Raw genomic sequence first — 17,147 nt, 5'->3', positions numbered from 1 at the left:
CAACACAGGGAGCAAGGAGAGGCAGCACAGCCAGAAGGGAAGAGGCGGGGCCAAAGTGTCTCTGCTTCTGCCACGCTGCTCTCCCCCCAGCCTCCGAAGCAGCTGCAGCTCCAGGGCTGGCAGGCTCCAGCCATGCCGCCCCCCAGAGCAGGCTGTGGCTGCGCCGCCCGGCCCAGCCCACTGGAACATGCTGTGGCCCGCCGGAGCAGGCTGCGGCCGCACTGCCCAGCCTGCCGGAGCAGCTCCAGCCAGGTCAGAGACATCCTCCCCTGGCCCTCCCCAGATAAGATGGGAAGGGATGGGATGGGGAGAGTGTGGGGGTCCCAGGCTAGGGGTGGGGTCATGAGGAGGTGGTCACAGGGGTTACTCCCCTGACTCCCAGCTTTTCCCCCCCCAAAAATTTCCCCACCTTTTGCTGTGCCAGCCAGTCAGGGTAAGCAGCTGGCGCACCGGGACACTTTGTTTATTGAGGTTTATCTCTGTGCCTGCGGACGCTCGATGTCCCGGGAACCAAAGTTTGCCGACCCCTGAATTATAGAGTTGGCTTATGAATGGGTTATAAAAATTTTCCGTTTTTACGTATCCATCTTGGGGGCGGGGGTCGGCTTATAAACTAACCAGCTTATGATCGAGTATATACAGTAAATGTTTAGACACTTTGAACTTACCCTTTTTAAGAGATATTGGGTAAAATTTCCAATAGCACTTAAGTCCCATTTTTAAAAGTGACTTGAGTACTTGAAGCCTGAATCCCACTGAAACTCAGTGGAACTTCCTCCTAAGTACCTAGGTCACTTTTGAAAATTTTACCTCTTATTTTGATCTAAGGCTAAAGATAAATTTCTTAACGTGGTTCTGTATTTTTAAAGATCTGAGGACATAATTTTCATTTACACTATGGCCTCTTTACACCACTCTTAAAGTGTAAAGGGACCTTAAAGTGAGTAATTACATTGACTTGTAAATTTACATTTGTGCCCCCTTGAAGACCTCTTTATATTGCCAGAGCCGTGTTTAGTGGCCTTGGTGTAAATGAGATGCAAGCCCATGAGCCTGCACATTTGGGAGCTGGTTGCATGCAAAGTCAATCTTTCTCATCTGACTTTCTGAGACATTGTTTAAGAGAGCAGCAGTAGCATGTTCAGTGAGCAGACATTGTGAAGGAAAATACTTAACCCATCAGTGCCCTTAATCTATCCAGGTTCTTGTATTGGCACCCATCATCATAGTATGTGAGTGAGAGTAAGAATAACAACATTGATCTATCTCAGTCTCCCTCTCTCCTTTTCTTGCTAGCAACAAGGGGATTTAGGGTTTGTTTTGAACTGTGGTAACATAGAAGTGTTAGTTTGAGGAAGGTGTTATTGCAGGAAAGCAGCATGAATGAAGAGGTGGGATTGGCGGCCATTCTTATTTCATATGGCAGTGAGTTCCATATTTTTGGTCGGGTTCCTGGGATGGTTCTGTCTCTTATAGTCATGAGTCTTCCCCTAATAATCTGCGGTTCTATAGTCTTGTCGAAAGGTAGCAGTGGTGTGAATTTGGGGTCATGGCGAAAGAGCGGTGTCTCAGGGAGCCAGGGCCAGTCCCATGTACAGCTTTGAATATCAAGGTAGACACCTGGAATTGGATCAGTGAGGAGTCAGTGCAGAGGAAAGTGCTGTTGGGGGTGCTCTGTGCTGCTGAGAATGTCACTGAGCATCTGGGCTGCTGCATTCTGATCAGTTGAAGCTTCCTAAAACCGTAGGGCTTCATTCCTAGACATAGAGAATTACAGTAGTTAAGTCTAGAAGTTACAAAGGGTGGATCACAATCTGATGGGATAGGGCAAATCATCTGGCCAGCTGCAGATGGAAGCTGATGTTTTTTTGCGACTGTGGCTATTTGGGTATCTAGGTGCCATGCAGAGTCTGAGAGGATCCCAAGGCTACAGACCAGATTAACAATCCAGGGGAAGATACTTTCTTCAAAATTCTTAATGTATAAGTTCAGTTTGCTGAATAGCCACTGATTATTACAACTTCTAGAAGAGTTCAGTGTATGAGGAGAAATGGTCCCTGCTCCAAAGGGCACAAAAGATAGTTAAAAACAAGATTGAACAAGCAATGTGACAAATGATAGAAGAGAGGATGTGATGGAATCAGGTGGTTTGCAAGGTGGCAACATGAATAAGTGGAATATTCCAAACCATGTAGAGCAGTTTTTAAACTAGGAGATGGGGGAAAGCCGACCGCTGCAGAGGAGCGTGTGGATCGGACACAGACTTTTCTTAGGGGAGAGTCTGATGATAGAGAATCTCCAGGTTATAGTCAGGAGCAGAGGACTGAAGAGTATAATGTAAGGGCCGGATCAGATGATAAACAGTCACATAAAAAAGAATCTGGCACATCAGAAAAAGGCAGGCTAATAAACAGGGACAAGTTTTTAAAGTGCTTGTACACAAATGCCAGAAGTCTAAATAATAAGATGGGTGAACTAGAGTGCCTTGTGATAAAGGAGGATATTGATATAATAGGCATCAGAGAAACCTGGTGGACTGAGAGCAATCAATAGGACACAATCATTCTGGGGTACAAAATATATCGGAAGGACAGAACAGGTCGTGCAGGGGGAGGAGTGGCACTATATGTGAAAGAAAGTGTAGATTCAAATGAAGTAAAAATCTTAAGCAAAGCCACATGTTCCATAGAATCTCTATGGATAGAAATTTCATGCTCTAGTAAAAATATAACATTAGGGATCTATTATCGACCACCTGACCAGGACAGTAATAGTGATGATGAAATGCTAAGGGAAATTAGAGAGGCTATCATAATTAAGGGGGGAGGGATAGCTCAGTGGTTTGAGCATTGGCTTTCAAGGTCCCTTCCAGTTCTAGGAGATTGGTATATCTCCAATTATTAGGATTAGGATATTAGGATAAGAACCCAATAATAGTGGGGGATTTCAATTATCCCCATATTGACTGGGAACATTTCACTTCAGGACGAAATGCAGAGATAAAATTTCTCGATACTTTAAATGACTGCTTCATGGAGCAGCTGGTACGGGAACCCACAAGGGGAGAGGCGACTCTAGATTTAATCCTGAGTGGAGCGCAGGAGCTGGTCCAAGAGGTAACTATAGCAGGACCGCTTGGAAATAGTGACCATAATACAATAACATTCAACATCCCTGTGGTGGGAAGAACACCTCAACTGCCCAACACTGTGGCATTTAATTTCAAAAGGGGGAACTATACAAAAATGAGGGGGTTAGTTAGACAAAAGTTAAAAGGTACAGTGACTAAAGTGAAATCCCTGCAAGTTGCATGGGCCCTTTTTAAAGACACCATAATAGAGGCCCAACTTCAATGTATACCCCAAATTAAGAAAAACAGTAAAAGAACTAAAAAAGAGCCACCGTGGCTTAACAACCATGTAAAAGAAGCAGTGAGAGATAAAAAGACTTCCTTTAAAAGGTGGAAGTCAAATCCTAGTGAGGCAAATGGAAAGGAACACAAACACTGCCAACTTAAGTACAAGAGTGTAATAAGAAAAGCCAAAGAGGAGTTTGAAGAACGACTAGCCAAAAACTCTAAAGGTAATAACAAAATGTTTTTTAAGTACATCAGAAGCAGGAAGCCTGCTAAACAACCAGTGGGGCCCCTTGACGATCAAAATACAAAAGGAGCGCTTAAAGACGATAAAGTCATTGCGGAGAAACTAAATGGATTCTTTGCTTCAGTCTTCACGGCTGAGGATGTTAGGGAGATTCCCAAACCTGAGCTGACTTTTGTAGGTGACAAATCTGAGGAACTGTCACAGATTGAAGTGTCACTAGAGGAGGTTTTGAAATTAATTGATAAACTCAACATTAACAAGTCACCGGGACCAGATGGCATTCACCCAAGAGTTCTGAAAGAACTCAAATGTGAAGTTGCGGAACTATTAACTAAGGTTTGTAACCTGTCCTTTAAATCGGCTTCGGTACCCAATGACTGGAAGTTAGCTAATGTAACGCCAATATTTAAAAAGGGCTCTAGGGGTGATCCCGGCAATTACAGACTGGTAAGTCTAACGTCGGTACCGGGCAAATTAGTTGAAACAATAGTTAAGAATAAAATTGTCAGACACATAGAAAAACATAAACTGTTGAGCAATAGTCAACGTGGTTTCTGTAACGGGAAATCGTGTCTTACTAATCTATTAGAGTTCTTTGAAGGGGTCAACAAACATGTGGACAAGGGGGATCCGGTGGACGTAGTGTACTTAGATTTCCAGAAAGCCTTTGACAAGGTCCCTCACCAAAGGCTCTTATGTAAATTAAGCTGTCATGGGATAAAAGGGAAGGTCCTTTCATGGATTGAGAACTGGTTAAAGGACAGGGAGCAAAGGGTAGGAATTAATGGTAAATTCTCAGAATGGAGAGGGGTAACTAGTGGTGTTCCCCAGGGGTCAGTCCTAGGACCAATCCTATTCAATTTATTCATAAATGATCTGGAGAAAGGGGTAAACAGTGAGGTGGCAAAGTTTGCAGATGATACTAAACTGCTCAAGATAGTTAAGACCAATGCAGATTGTGAAGAACTTCAAAAAGATCTCACAAAACTAAGTGATTGGGCAACAAAATGGCAAATGAAATTTAATGTGGATAAATGTAAAGTAATGCACATTGGAAAAAATAACCCCAACTATACATACAACATGATGGGGGCTAATTTAGCTACAACGAGTCAGGAAAAAGATCTTGGAGTCATCGTGGATAGTTCTCTGAAGATGTCCACGCAGTGTGCAGAGGCGGTCAAAAAAGCAAACAGGATGTTAGGAATCATTAAAAAGGGGATAGAAAATAAGACGGAGAATATATTATTGCCCTTATATAAATCCATAGTACGCCCACATCTCGAATACTGTGTACAGATGTGGTCTCATCTCAAAAAAGATATTCTAGCACTAGAAAAGGTTCAGAAAAGGGCAACTAAAATGATTAGGGGTTTGGAGAGGGTCCCATATGAGGAAAGATTAAAGAGTCTAGGACTCTTCAGCTTGGAAGAGAGAAGATTAAGGGGGGATAAAATAGAGGTATATAAAATCATGAGTGATGTTGAGGAAGTGGATAAGGAAAAGTTATTTACTTATTCCCATAATACAAGAACTAGGGGTCACCAAATGAAATTAATAGGCAGCAGGTTTAAAACAAATAAAAGTAAGTTCTTCTTCACGCAGCGCACAGTCAACTTGTGGAACTCCTTACCTGAGGAGGTTGTGAAGGCTAGGACTATAACAATGTTTAAAAGGGGACTGGATAAATTCATGGTGGTTAAGTCCATAAATGGCTATTAGCCAGGATGGGTCAAGAATGGTGTCCCTAGCCTCTGTTCGTCAGAGGATGGAGATGGATGGCAGGAGAGAGATCACTTGATCATTGCCTGTTAGGTTCACTCCCTCTGGGGCACCTGGCATTGGCCACTGTCGGTAGACAGATACTGGGCTAGATGGACCTTTGGTCTGACCCAGTACGGCCGTTCTTATGTTCTTATATTTATTACTTTGTAAAGATCTTCTACTTTTTTCTGTTCTTAAGTGGCCTCTGTTTTTTTAACGTTCTTAAACCTCTTGCTGTTTCTGGTTATTATAATATATAATAATGGATGGAAATGTTAACACACACCCCTTCTTGGGCATGTTGGGCAGCAGCTGAATATAGGGGCCCTTGTGGTTCCACTTTGTGAGCTGGAGGAAGGCAGAATTCAAGGAGCTGTGAACTATGGAAGATTAAATTCAATGTAGATAAATGCAAAGTAATACATATTGGAAAAAATAATCCCAGCTATACATTCAAAATGGTGAGATCTAAATTAGCTGTTACCACTCATGAAAGAGATCTTGACAGCATCATGGATAGTTCTCTGAAAACAATGTGAAGCAGCAGTCAAAAAAGCTAACCATATGTTAGAAATCATTAGGAAACAGATAATAAAACAGAAAATATCATAATGCCACTATATACATTCATTGTACACCCACAAGTTGAATATTGTGTGCAGTTCTGGATACCCCAACTCCAGAATGATATATTATAATTGGAAAAGGTGCTGAGAAACAATTAAGGGTATGGGAGCTGCGGGAAGTGGTGCAGGCTGGGAACCATGGCCACTGGGAGCTGCGAGCAGCCATACCTGTGGAAGCTCAGGTAAACAAAGTATCTTGCGGCCCGCCAAGGGCTTATCCTGAACAAGCTGCGAACCAAGTTTGGGAACCCCTGGACTATATTGACATAGATTCGAAGGCCAGAAGGGACCACTCTGATCATTTAGTCTGACCTGCTACATAAGAAAAAGAACATAAGAATGCCCATACTGGGTCAGACCAATGGTCTGTCTAGGCCACTAGTTCGTCTTCTGACAGTGGCCAATGTCAGGTGTTTCAAAAAGAAAGGAGGGATAGCTCAGTGGTTCAAGCATTGGCCTGCTAAACCCAGGATTGTGAGTTCAATCCTTGAGGGGGCCACTTAGGAATCGGGGCAAAAATTGGTCCTGCTAGTGAAGGCAGGGGGCTGGACTCAATAACCTTTCAAGGTCCCTTCCAGTTCTAGGAGATAGGTATATCTCCAGTTATTATTATGAAAAGAAAAGGGCAATTATCAAGTGATCCATCCCTTGTTGTCCAGTCTGAGGTTTAGGGCACCATGAGCATGGAATTGCATCCCTGATCATGTTGATTAATTGCCATTAATGGACCTATTCTCCATGAACTAATCTAATTCTTTTTTGAACCCCATTGCATAACACAGGCCGTAGAACTTACCCTAAATAATTCCTATTTGAACTATAGGAGGTCTTTTAGAAAAACATCTAATCTTTGATTAAAAAATTGCCAGTGATGGAGAATCTACCACAACCTTGGGTAGATTTTTCCAGTGATTAATTACCCTCACTGTTAAAAATGTACACCTTATTTCCAGTCTGAATTTGTCTAGTTTCAAGTTCCAGCTATTGGATCTTGTTATATCTTTGCTTGATTAATCAGCCCATTATCAAATATTTGTTCCATATGTAGATAATTATAGACTGTGATCTAGTCACACCTTGACCTAACATTATAATGAGCTGTTTGCTCCAGCTGCTAGACTAAAGCAGGGATGCTGCCCACCCCATCAGCATCCAGCCAGACTGGTAAGTGACTTCAGAATTTGAGGAAAGCAATATTACTATAAAGAGTGCCCAGGGGAGCAAAGCTAGAGATAAGCTTTCAGAATTTCCTGACTTTTGAGCCCTTGATTTCTCACCTTCCTGTTCAATTGCAAGGTAGTTTTTTTTCCCAGGGATATTAACAAACCTTTCACCTTATTTAGATCTTCGACTGTCCACGGCTAAAATTTTCCGAAATTCCTCAGAGACTCACTAATCTGCTGCTGCCTCCAGACCCCATAGTTATAAACCACATCATCAGGTAAGTGTGCCAGCCAGCCCAGCACTGCCTGGGTTTCCCACCACAAAGGAAGTATGAACCATTTCCCTCTTTGCCTCACAGATGATGTTGCTAACCAGTCCTCCATTTTCTGTCAAACCCTGATAGATTATTTTTATGTGGGATACTTCCACAGACCCCATTATTCTAGTACAGGGGTAGGCAACCTATGGCATGGGTGCTGAAGGCGGCACGCGAGCTGATTTTCAGTGGCACTCGCACTGCCTGGGTCCTAGCCACTGGTCCAGGGGGCTCTGCATTTCAATTTAATTTTAAATGAAGCTTCTTAAACATTTTAAAAAGCCTTATTTATTTTACATACAACAATAGTTTAGTGACATATTATAGACTTATAGAAAGAGACCTTGTAAAAACGTTAAAATGTATTACTGGCACACGAAACCTTAAATTAGAGAGAATAAATGAATACTCGGCACACCACTTCTGATAGGTTGCCAACCCCTGTTCTAGTATCTAGGTGCCTCATGAACTTACATGTATTTATCCTCACAACCCCCTCCCTTCCCTTAGGAAATGTTGTTATCCCCATGTTACAGATGGGAAGTTGAAGTACAGAAAGACTAAGTGTTTTCCCAAAATCAAAGAAGATGTGAATAGTGGAGCAGGGAGTTGAATCTGTGTCTCACTAGTCCTTGGCTAGTACCCTAAACACTGCACCATCTGTTCTTTCTAAAAAGGTACCTTTCACTATCCCCTGCAACACATCCTGCTGGGATACCGAGCTTTCCCCAAAGCCAGCACTCCTGGGAAGAGACTGGAGTAGCTGGGAGCTCCCATCCTGCCCTGCTCCCTACAGTGCCTCCTACTAGGAGATGCTGGGACTGTAACATCTGTGAGTGCCACAGAAGAAGCTCTGTTATGCCCATTCCTTCCTAGTTAGGTCTGGAAGAAGTCTCAGCAGATTCTGCTAAAAACATGGACTCAAGTGGGCCTTACACTTAGAGTGGAATTCAAGGTTCTATTATCTTCTCCATAGTGTTGACCCCAATGACCAGAAAAAGACAGCGTGTTATGATATTGATGTGGAAGTTGAAGATCCCTTAAAAGGACAAATGAGTAGCTTTCTCCTCTCAACAGCCAACCAGCAGGAGATCACAGCACTGGACAACAAGGTACTTGCACAAGAGTGAAGGATTTAAAGTATCACGGAGCATGGTATATGTGAATATGCAGTATGAGGGGCATGAAGTCACATGCTACACTCTATGAGAATGCAGTCTGAACTGGGTACGTTGTCACAGGGCATGCTCTATGGGAGTGGATATTCATAGATTTTTTAAGGCCAGAAGGGACTGTTAGATTATCTAGTTTGACTTCCTATTTAACACGGGCCATAGAATTTCACCCAGTTACCTTTATATTGAGACCAATAATGTGTGTTTGACTGAAAAATACCTTCTAGAAAGGCATCCAGTCTTGATTTAAAGACATCAAGAGATAGAGAATCCACCACTTCCCTTGCTGGTTTGTTACAATAGTTAATAACTCTCCCTATGAAATTTTTTTGCCTTATTTCTAATTTGATTTTGTCTGGCTTTAACTTCCAGCCATTCATTCTTGTTCTGCTTTCTGCACTAGACTAAAAAGCTCTTTACTACCTGGTATTGTCTCGCCATGAAGGTACTCATATACCATAATCAAGTCAACTTTTGTTCTTCTTTTTAATAAGATAAACAGATCGAGCTCTTTAAATCGCTCATGTAAAGCGTTTTTTCCCCAGTCCTCAAATAATTTTTGTGGCTCTTTTCTGTATCCTCTCCAATTTTACATCTTTTAAAAAAATTGGATACCAGAACTGGATACAGTAATCACCTCCTGTAGCAGTGAGACTCACCAGCGCGGCGCCTCCTGCTGGTGATCCTGGGAATTAGCTCAACTTCAGCCTGGAGCACCCTGTGCAGGCTGGTGGCTCACCTGGCTCGGGCCCCACCCATACCACGGTGCCCTTTACCTCAGGGTTCTGCCCCTGCAGTATCCCCACTCTCTGGGTCTGCCCTCCCAGGGGAACCCCCAACCCTCTATCCCCACCTTGCCTCAGTGGCTACTGCCAGTCATCATCTAGCCCCCCCAGCTCGCTCACTGGGGCAGACTGCAGTCTGTAAACCATTCATCAGTGGCAAGGGGGTTTGGACCTGCTGCCTTTGCCTAACCCCAGGCTACACCTCTGCAGCCCCAGTACCTCTGTAGGCCTTGCACAGGGCCTGCAGCCTGGCGAGTTGTGAGACTGGAGCTCCCCAGCTCCTCTTGCCTTTCCCCAGCACTACTCTACTCAGGTCCCCTTCTCTCCCAGGCAGCCAGGTTCTTCTCTCTCTACAGCTAGAGAGAGATTGACTTAGCTCCTGGCTCATAGCCCTTTTATAGGGCCAGCTATGGCCTGATTGGGGCATGGCCCCAGCTGTGGCTGCTTCCCCAATCAGCCCAGCTTTTTCTCTCAAGAGTGGGGTATCTGCCCCGCTACACCTCCCTACTTCAGTTCACTACTCATTGTTTATACATCCAGGGAGTGCACTGGTCCTTTTTTCCACAGTATTGTATTAGGAACTCATGTTGAGGAATTTGTCCATTATAATCCCTAGATCTTTTTCAGTCACTGTTATCCAAAATACAGTCCCCCATTCTGTAGGAATGGCCCGTGTTCTTGGTTCCTAGATGTACAGGAACGCCTCACTTAAAGTCATCCCAGTTAACGTTGTTTCGATGTTAAGTTGCTGATCAATTAGGTAATATGCTCATTTAAAGTTGTGAAATGCTCCCTTCTAACGTCATTTGGCAGCCGCCTGTTTTGTCCACTGCTTGCAGGAAGAGCAGCCCGTTGCAGCTAGCTGGTGGGTGGTTAGAACCAGGGTGGACTAGCAGCCCCCTATCAGCTCCCCACTCCCCTAAGTTCCCTGTGCAGCAGCTGTCCCTCCCCCCACTGCCATGTGCTGCTCTTGCCCTCTGCCTTGGAGCTGCTCCCAGAGACTCCTGCTTGCTGTACAGGGGAAGAAGGGGGCTAATGTCAGGATGTCTTCCCCTCCCCCCACTCCTGCACCCTGCTTATCCCGTCTTCCATAGAGCAGGGGGGACACATGACAGAGGGAGGGAGCTTCTAGGCAGTAGCTGCAGTCTCAGGTCTCAGCAAGCTGATTTAATTAACAAGGCAGTGTACTTAAGCCTGGGGTCAGCTACTTAAAGGGGAAATGCTCATTTTTTCTCTCATACACAGGGTGTGCGTGCCCTCCCTCCTTTCCTGCTGCCTTGTAGAGTGTTGTGAGAGTTAACCCTTGAGGGCTCAGTCAATTGCTACTTCATTTAGCAGTAAGGCATTCCCTAGGAAATATCCCACTCTCTGACTCCTCCACCTCAACCAAGCCTCACAATCATCATCACTGTGTACCAGTATTAAATTGTTTGTTTAAAACTTATACTGTGTGTGTGTGTGTGTGTGTGTGTGTGTGTGTGTGTGTATGTGTACATATACATATATAATATAGTCTTTTGTCTGGTGAAAAAAATTTCCCTGGAACCTAACCCCCTCATTTACACTAATTCTTATGGGGAAATTGGATTCTCTTAACAGCGTTTTGCTTAAAGTCACATTTTTCAGGAACATAACTACAACGTTAAGTGAGGAGTTCCTGTATAACCTTACGTATGACTGCTGTAGAATACATTTTGTATGAATGGGCCCAGCTTACCAAATGATTCAGATCACTCTGTATGACTGCCCTGTATGACTGTAAATAATCGTAATTATTTACCAGTCAGCCAGTCTTTGTGTCATCTACAACTTTAATCAGCAGTGCTTTTATAAAATAATAATAGTATTAATAATAATAATATAAATATATTTACTTCCAAATCATTGATAAAAATGTTGAATAGCGTTGGTCCAAGTACCAATTGTTGTGGAACCCCACTAGAAAGACTCCCATTCAATGATGATTGCTTATTGACACCTACTTTTTGAGATCTGTCTATTAGCGAGTTCTTAATTTGTTTAGTGTGGATTTTATTGATATTGTATACTGCAGGTTTTTTTACTCAGACTATCGTGCAGTACTAACTCAAACACCTTACAAAGGTCTAAGTATATTACATCTATCCAGTTACCATTATCAACCAACTTGCAATTTCATCAAAAATGAAGTCAGAGTTGTTTGGCAAGACTTATTTTCTACCAAACCATGCTGATTGGCATTAATTATATTCCCATCTTTTATAGATTGAATCCTGTATCAGTTTTCCCATTATTTTGCCTGAGATTGATGTCAGGCTAACTCTCTTATAATTACGTGGGTCATCCCACTTGCATTTTTGAATATTGGCATGATATATCAGCAATCTTCTGGAATTTCCCCAATATTTCAAGTTTTATTGGAAATTAACATTAGTGGGACAGAGGTATCCTCAGACAACTCTTTTAGGATTTTGGGGTGCAAGTGATCTATACCAGTTGATTTTAAAATGTTTATTCCTAGTAGATATTGTTTAACATCCTCCCTAGTTACTAATGCTCTGAAAAGTAGTTCATCATCCTTATGTGATATGAGAACATCATTCTGCTTCTTTCCAGATACGGAACAGAGGTAAGGGCTCAGCTTGTTTTTTAACTTTAATATCAGGAATTTCAAGTCAGAGTTCTCTTGATTTTGCTGGAGGACTTTCTGGGGAAAGGAGGTGTTTAAGGGCTTATCTACACATAAAAAAGTGTACCTCTTTAACTATACTGGTGTAATTACAGCTGTACAACTGCAAAGGGTGAATGCAGCTATATCAGTCTAAACGTGCTAATTCTCACAAACTATTCCAGTGTAATAAGCACCTTTATGCCAGGAAAACTGTGCCACACTAGGGTTTCTTCAGGTATGTTAGCAACAAGAAGAAAGTCAAGGAAAGTGTGGGCCCCTTACTGAATGAGGGAGGCAAGGTGCCACAGGATTCTTTGCTGCTTCTAACCTAGTGACAGAGGATGTGGAAAAAGCTAATGTAAAGTAATGCTTTTTTTGCCTCTGTCTTCACGAACAAGGTCAGCTCCCAGACTACTGCACTGGGCAGCACAGCATGGGGAGGAGGTGACCAGCCCTCTGTGGAGAAAGAAATGGTTCAGGACTATTTAGAAAAGCTGGATGAACACAAGTCCATGGGGCCGGATGCGCTGCATCCAAGAGTGCTAAAGGAATTGGCGGATGTGATTGCAGAGCCATTGGCCATTATCTTTGAAAACGCATGGTGATCGCAGAGGTCCCGGATGACTGGAAAAAGGCTAATGTAGAACCCATCTTTAAAAAAGAGAAGGAGGAGGATCTGGGGAACTACAGGCCAGTCAGCCTTAGCTCAGTCCCTGGAAAAATCATGGAGCAGGTCCTCACGGAATCAATTCTGAAGCACTTAGAGGAGAGAAAAGTGATCAGGAACAGTCAGCATGGATTCACCAAGAGCAAGTCATGCCTGACTAACCTAATTGCCTTCTATGAGGAGATAACTGGCTCTGTGGATGAGGGGAAAGCAGTGGACATGTTATTCCTTGACTTTAGCAAAGCTTTTATACGGTCTCCCACAGTATTCTTGCCAGCAAGTTAAAGAAGTATGGGCTGGATGAATGGACTATAAGGTGGACAGAAAGCTGGCTAGATCGTTGGGCTCAACGGGTAGTGATCAATTGCTCCATGTCTAGTTGGCAGCCGGTATCAAGTGGAGTGCCCCAAGAGTTTTGTTCAATATCTTCATTAGTGATCTGCAGGATGGCGTGGATTGCACCCTCAGCCAGTTTGCAGATGACACTAAACTGGGAGGAGTGGTAGATACGCTGGAGGGTGGGCATAGGATACAGAGGGACCTAGACAAATTAGAGGATTGAGCCAAAAGAAATCTGAGAGTCCTGCACTTAGGACGGAAGAATCCCATGCACTACTATAGACTAGGGACCGAATGGCTAGGCAGCAGTTCTGCAGAAAAGGACCTAGGGGTTACAGTGGATGAGAAGCTGGATATGAGTCAACAGTGTGCCCTTGTTGCCAAGAAGGCTAATAGCATTTTGGGCTGTATAAGTAGCGGCATTGCCAGCAGATCGAGGGATGTGATCATTCCCCTCTATTTGACATTGGTGAGGCCTCATCTGGAGTACTGTGTCCAGTTTTGGGCCCCACACTACAAGAAGGATGTGGAAAAATTGGAAAGAGTCCAGTGGAGGGCAACAAAAATGATTAGGAGGCTGGAGCACATGACTTATGGGAAGAGCCAGAGGGAACTAGGATTGTTTAGTTTGCAGAAGAGAAGAATGAGGGGGGATTTGATAGTTGCTTTCAACTACCTGAAAAGGGGTTCCAAAGAGGATGGCTCTAAACTGTTCTCAGAGGTAGCAGATTGCAGAACAAGGAATAATGGTCTCAAGTTGCAGTGGGGTAGGTTTCGGTTGGATATTAGGAAAAACTTTTTCACTAGGAGGGTGGTGAAGCACTGGAATGGGTTACCTAGGGAGGTAGTGGAATCTCCTTCCTTAGCCCTGGTCTACATTGGGGGAGGGGGAGGGGAGTCGACCTAAGATACGCAACTTCAGCTATGTGAATAGCGTAGCTGAAGTCAGCGTATCTTAGGTTGAATTACCTGGCCGTGAGGTTGGTGGCAAGTCGACCGCTGCCACTGTCCCGTCAACTCCACTTCTGCCTCTCGCAAGCTGGAGCTCCGGAGTCGACGGGGAGTGCATTCGGGGATCAATTTATCCGCGTCTAGACGAGACGTGATAAATCGATCCCCGACAGATTAATCCCTACCTGCCGATCCGGCAGGTAGTGAAGACCTGCCCTTAGAGGTTTTTAAGGTCAGGCTTGACAGAGCCCTGGCTGGGATGATTTAGTTGGGGATTGGTCCTGCTTTGAGCAGGGGGTTGGACTAGATGACCTCTCGAGGTCTCTTCCAACCCTGATATTTTATGATTCTATGTACCAATTTAGCTATTTCAGTGTAAAATCACACCCCTAACCAAAATAGGTAAATTGGTACAAAAACTGTGTGTATACCTTCCACTTTCACTGAATGATTATAACAGTTGGGGTGTTGAATGTTAAACAACAAAGTCCTTTCCCAAAATATTTATTAGTCATTTCAATTAAATACTCCTCTACCCCGATATAACGCAACCCAATATAACATGAATTCGGATATAACGCGGTAAAGCAGCACTCCCGGGGGGCGGGGCTGCGCCCTCCGGCGGATCAAAGCAAGTTCAATATAACGCGGTTTCATCTATAACAGAGTAAGATTTTTTGGCTCCCAAGGACAGTGTTATATCATGGTAGTCTTGCCGCCTGCATGTGGAGGGCCCCAATACCTTCGATGCAGCTGTATGAACAGTGTTGCGGAATCGCTCCCAGTCTTTCTCAGCGTCATCTTCAATACGAAGATCAGCAAGCTCATTCTCTAGGTCTTCCGCTAGATTTTCAGTGATGCGGCTGTTCTTCAGCTTCAACACGTTGATCCTTTTGAGAGCCTTACAGCCTTGTGGTCGTCTCTTCGGCATGATACGGAGCTTCATTTTGGATACTATGAGCCTGTGATCTGTCCAACAGTCAGCGCCGCACATAGCTTTTGTAACCCTGACATCTTATCTGTCCCTTCTCCTGATGATGACATAGTCGATCAGATGCCAGTGCTTGGAACGGGGATGCATCCACAAAGTCCTGTTACGGGTAGGGAGGCAGAAGACCATATTGGTGATCAGAAGGTCATGTGCTGCACAAGTTTTCAGCAGTAACAGGCCATTGCTGTTACACTTTCCCACTCCATTTTTCCCAATGACTCCTTCCCAGTCTGTGGCATCGCATCCGACTCTTGCGTTAAAATCACCAAGCAGGATCAGCTTGTCTGTGCGGTGCACTGATGATAGCAGAGCATCTAGTTCTTCGTAGAATTTATCCTTCACATCCTCTGGGTTGGTCAATGTGGGAGCGTATGCGCTGATCAAAGTAGCTTGTTTTCCTTTTTGGAGCGGAAGCTGCATTGTCATGAGTCGGTCATTCACATCCTTGGGGGGACTGGCAAGTTTCCGAACAAGATGATTCTTGATGGCGAAGCCAACTCCAGATTCACGCCGCAATCCAGACCTTACTTGCTGAGAAGCACCGCCTGCATCGTGCATATCAGAACGACCCATCCTCAGCGGCAAAGAAGATCACCTTTATCAACGCTCGCAGAACAGTACAGAACCGACTGCGCAAAATGCAGGACTTGTGGCTGAGTGCCAAAGCAGATGAAATACAGGCGTATGCGGACAGGACAGGAACAATAAGCAGTTCGATGAAGCCCTCAACACACTCTATGGTCCACAGTCGTCTGGGAGCTTTCCCCTCCTGAACTCTGATGGCACTGTGCTCCTTACAGAGAAGACGCAGATTCTCCAGAGATGGGCTGAACATTTTGAAGCAGTTCTCAACTGCCCCTCAGTCATCAATGATGAGGCCATTGACAAGATGCCCCAGGTTGCAGTCAATGACTCCATGGATGCTTCACCAGAAGAGGACGAAGTGAAGAAAGCCATCAACCAGCTGTCAAGTGGCAAAGCCCCAGGGTCAGATGCCATACCAGCAGAGGTGTACAAAGACGGTGGACCCGTGCTGCTACGGAAATTCACTGAGCTGTTTCAGTCCTTCTGGAAGCAGAGATCCATTCCACAGGAATTTAGAGACGCGTCCATCATGCACCTCTATAAGAGGAAGGGCAATCGCCAGGTATGCGACAATCACCGTGGAATCTCGCTGCTCTCTACAGCGGGGAAAGTTCTTGCACGGGTTCTCTTGAACCGATTGATCACTCACCTGGAGCAGGGCTTACTGCCAGAATCACAGTGTGGCTTCCGCAAGGGACGTGGGACTATTGACATGATCTTCGCTGCGCGTCAGCTATAGGAGTAATGTCAAGAGCAGAATCGTGAACTCTACACAACTTTTGTGGACCTCACGAAAGCGTTCGACTCTGTCAGTCGCCAGGGCCTGTGGAGGATCATGTCGAAATTCGGCTGTCCAGACAGATTCGTACAAATGGTACGTCAATTTCATCACGGTATGATGGCTCGTGTCCTGGATGATGGTGAAACATCTGAGGCCTTCCCAGTCACCAACGGCGTCAAGCAAGGGTGTGTTTTAGCACCCACTTTGTTCACCATGATATTCTCTGCCACTCTGACTGATGCCTTTCAACACTGCTCTGAAGGATTAGGCCTGAAGTACAGAACTGATGGGAAACTATTCAATCTGAGGTGACTGCGTGCCATCACCAAGGTGAAGGAAACTGTACTTCGAGACTTTCTCTTTGCCGATGATTGTGCTCTGAATGCTAGTACAGAGCCAGAAATGCAAGCCAGTATGGACAAGTTTTTATCTGCATGCAACAACTTCGGTCTCACCATTAACATCAAGAAGACTAAGGTCATGCACCAGCCAGCTCCCCACGCTCCGTACTCGGAACCGTCCATCACTGTAAATGGACAGAGACTTCAGGCAGTGGACCACTTCCCGTACCTGGGCAGTACCCTTTCCCGAGCAGTGTCAATCGATGATGAAGTAAACTGCAGAATTGCTAAAGCCAGCTCTGCATTTGGCCAATTGCGCTCCAACGTTTGGGAACGTCGAGGGATCAGCCTACCAACGAAGCTGAAGGTCTACCGAGCAGTGGTGCTTCCAATTCTGCTGTACGCCTGCG

At 44.6% G+C, this 17,147-nt stretch overlaps 1 protein-coding gene across 7 annotated transcripts in view; it reads left to right on the top strand.

Annotated features, from left to right (window-relative positions):
- The window catches only part of SMARCD3 (SWI/SNF related, matrix associated, actin dependent regulator of chromatin, subfamily d, member 3), a 240,921-nt gene that overhangs the window by 164,222 nt on the left and 59,552 nt on the right, over positions 1-17,147 (top strand). For all 7 annotated transcript variants that reach the window (XM_039524742.1, XM_039524743.1, XM_039524741.1 and 4 more), the window contains 2 exons: positions 7,336-7,433; positions 8,449-8,584. In XM_039524742.1, coding sequence (XP_039380676.1) covers positions 7,336-7,433; positions 8,449-8,584 — 234 coding nt within the window. The remainder of the gene's footprint in view (positions 1-7,335; positions 7,434-8,448; positions 8,585-17,147) is intronic.

This window comes from Mauremys reevesii, linkage group 2, assembly GCF_016161935.1.
Source record: "Mauremys reevesii isolate NIE-2019 linkage group 2, ASM1616193v1, whole genome shotgun sequence".
Classification (NCBI taxonomy): Eukaryota; Metazoa; Chordata; order Testudines; family Geoemydidae; genus Mauremys; species Mauremys reevesii.
Note: the sequence above shows the minus strand (reverse complement) of the source record. Positions and strands in the feature narration are given on the sequence as shown.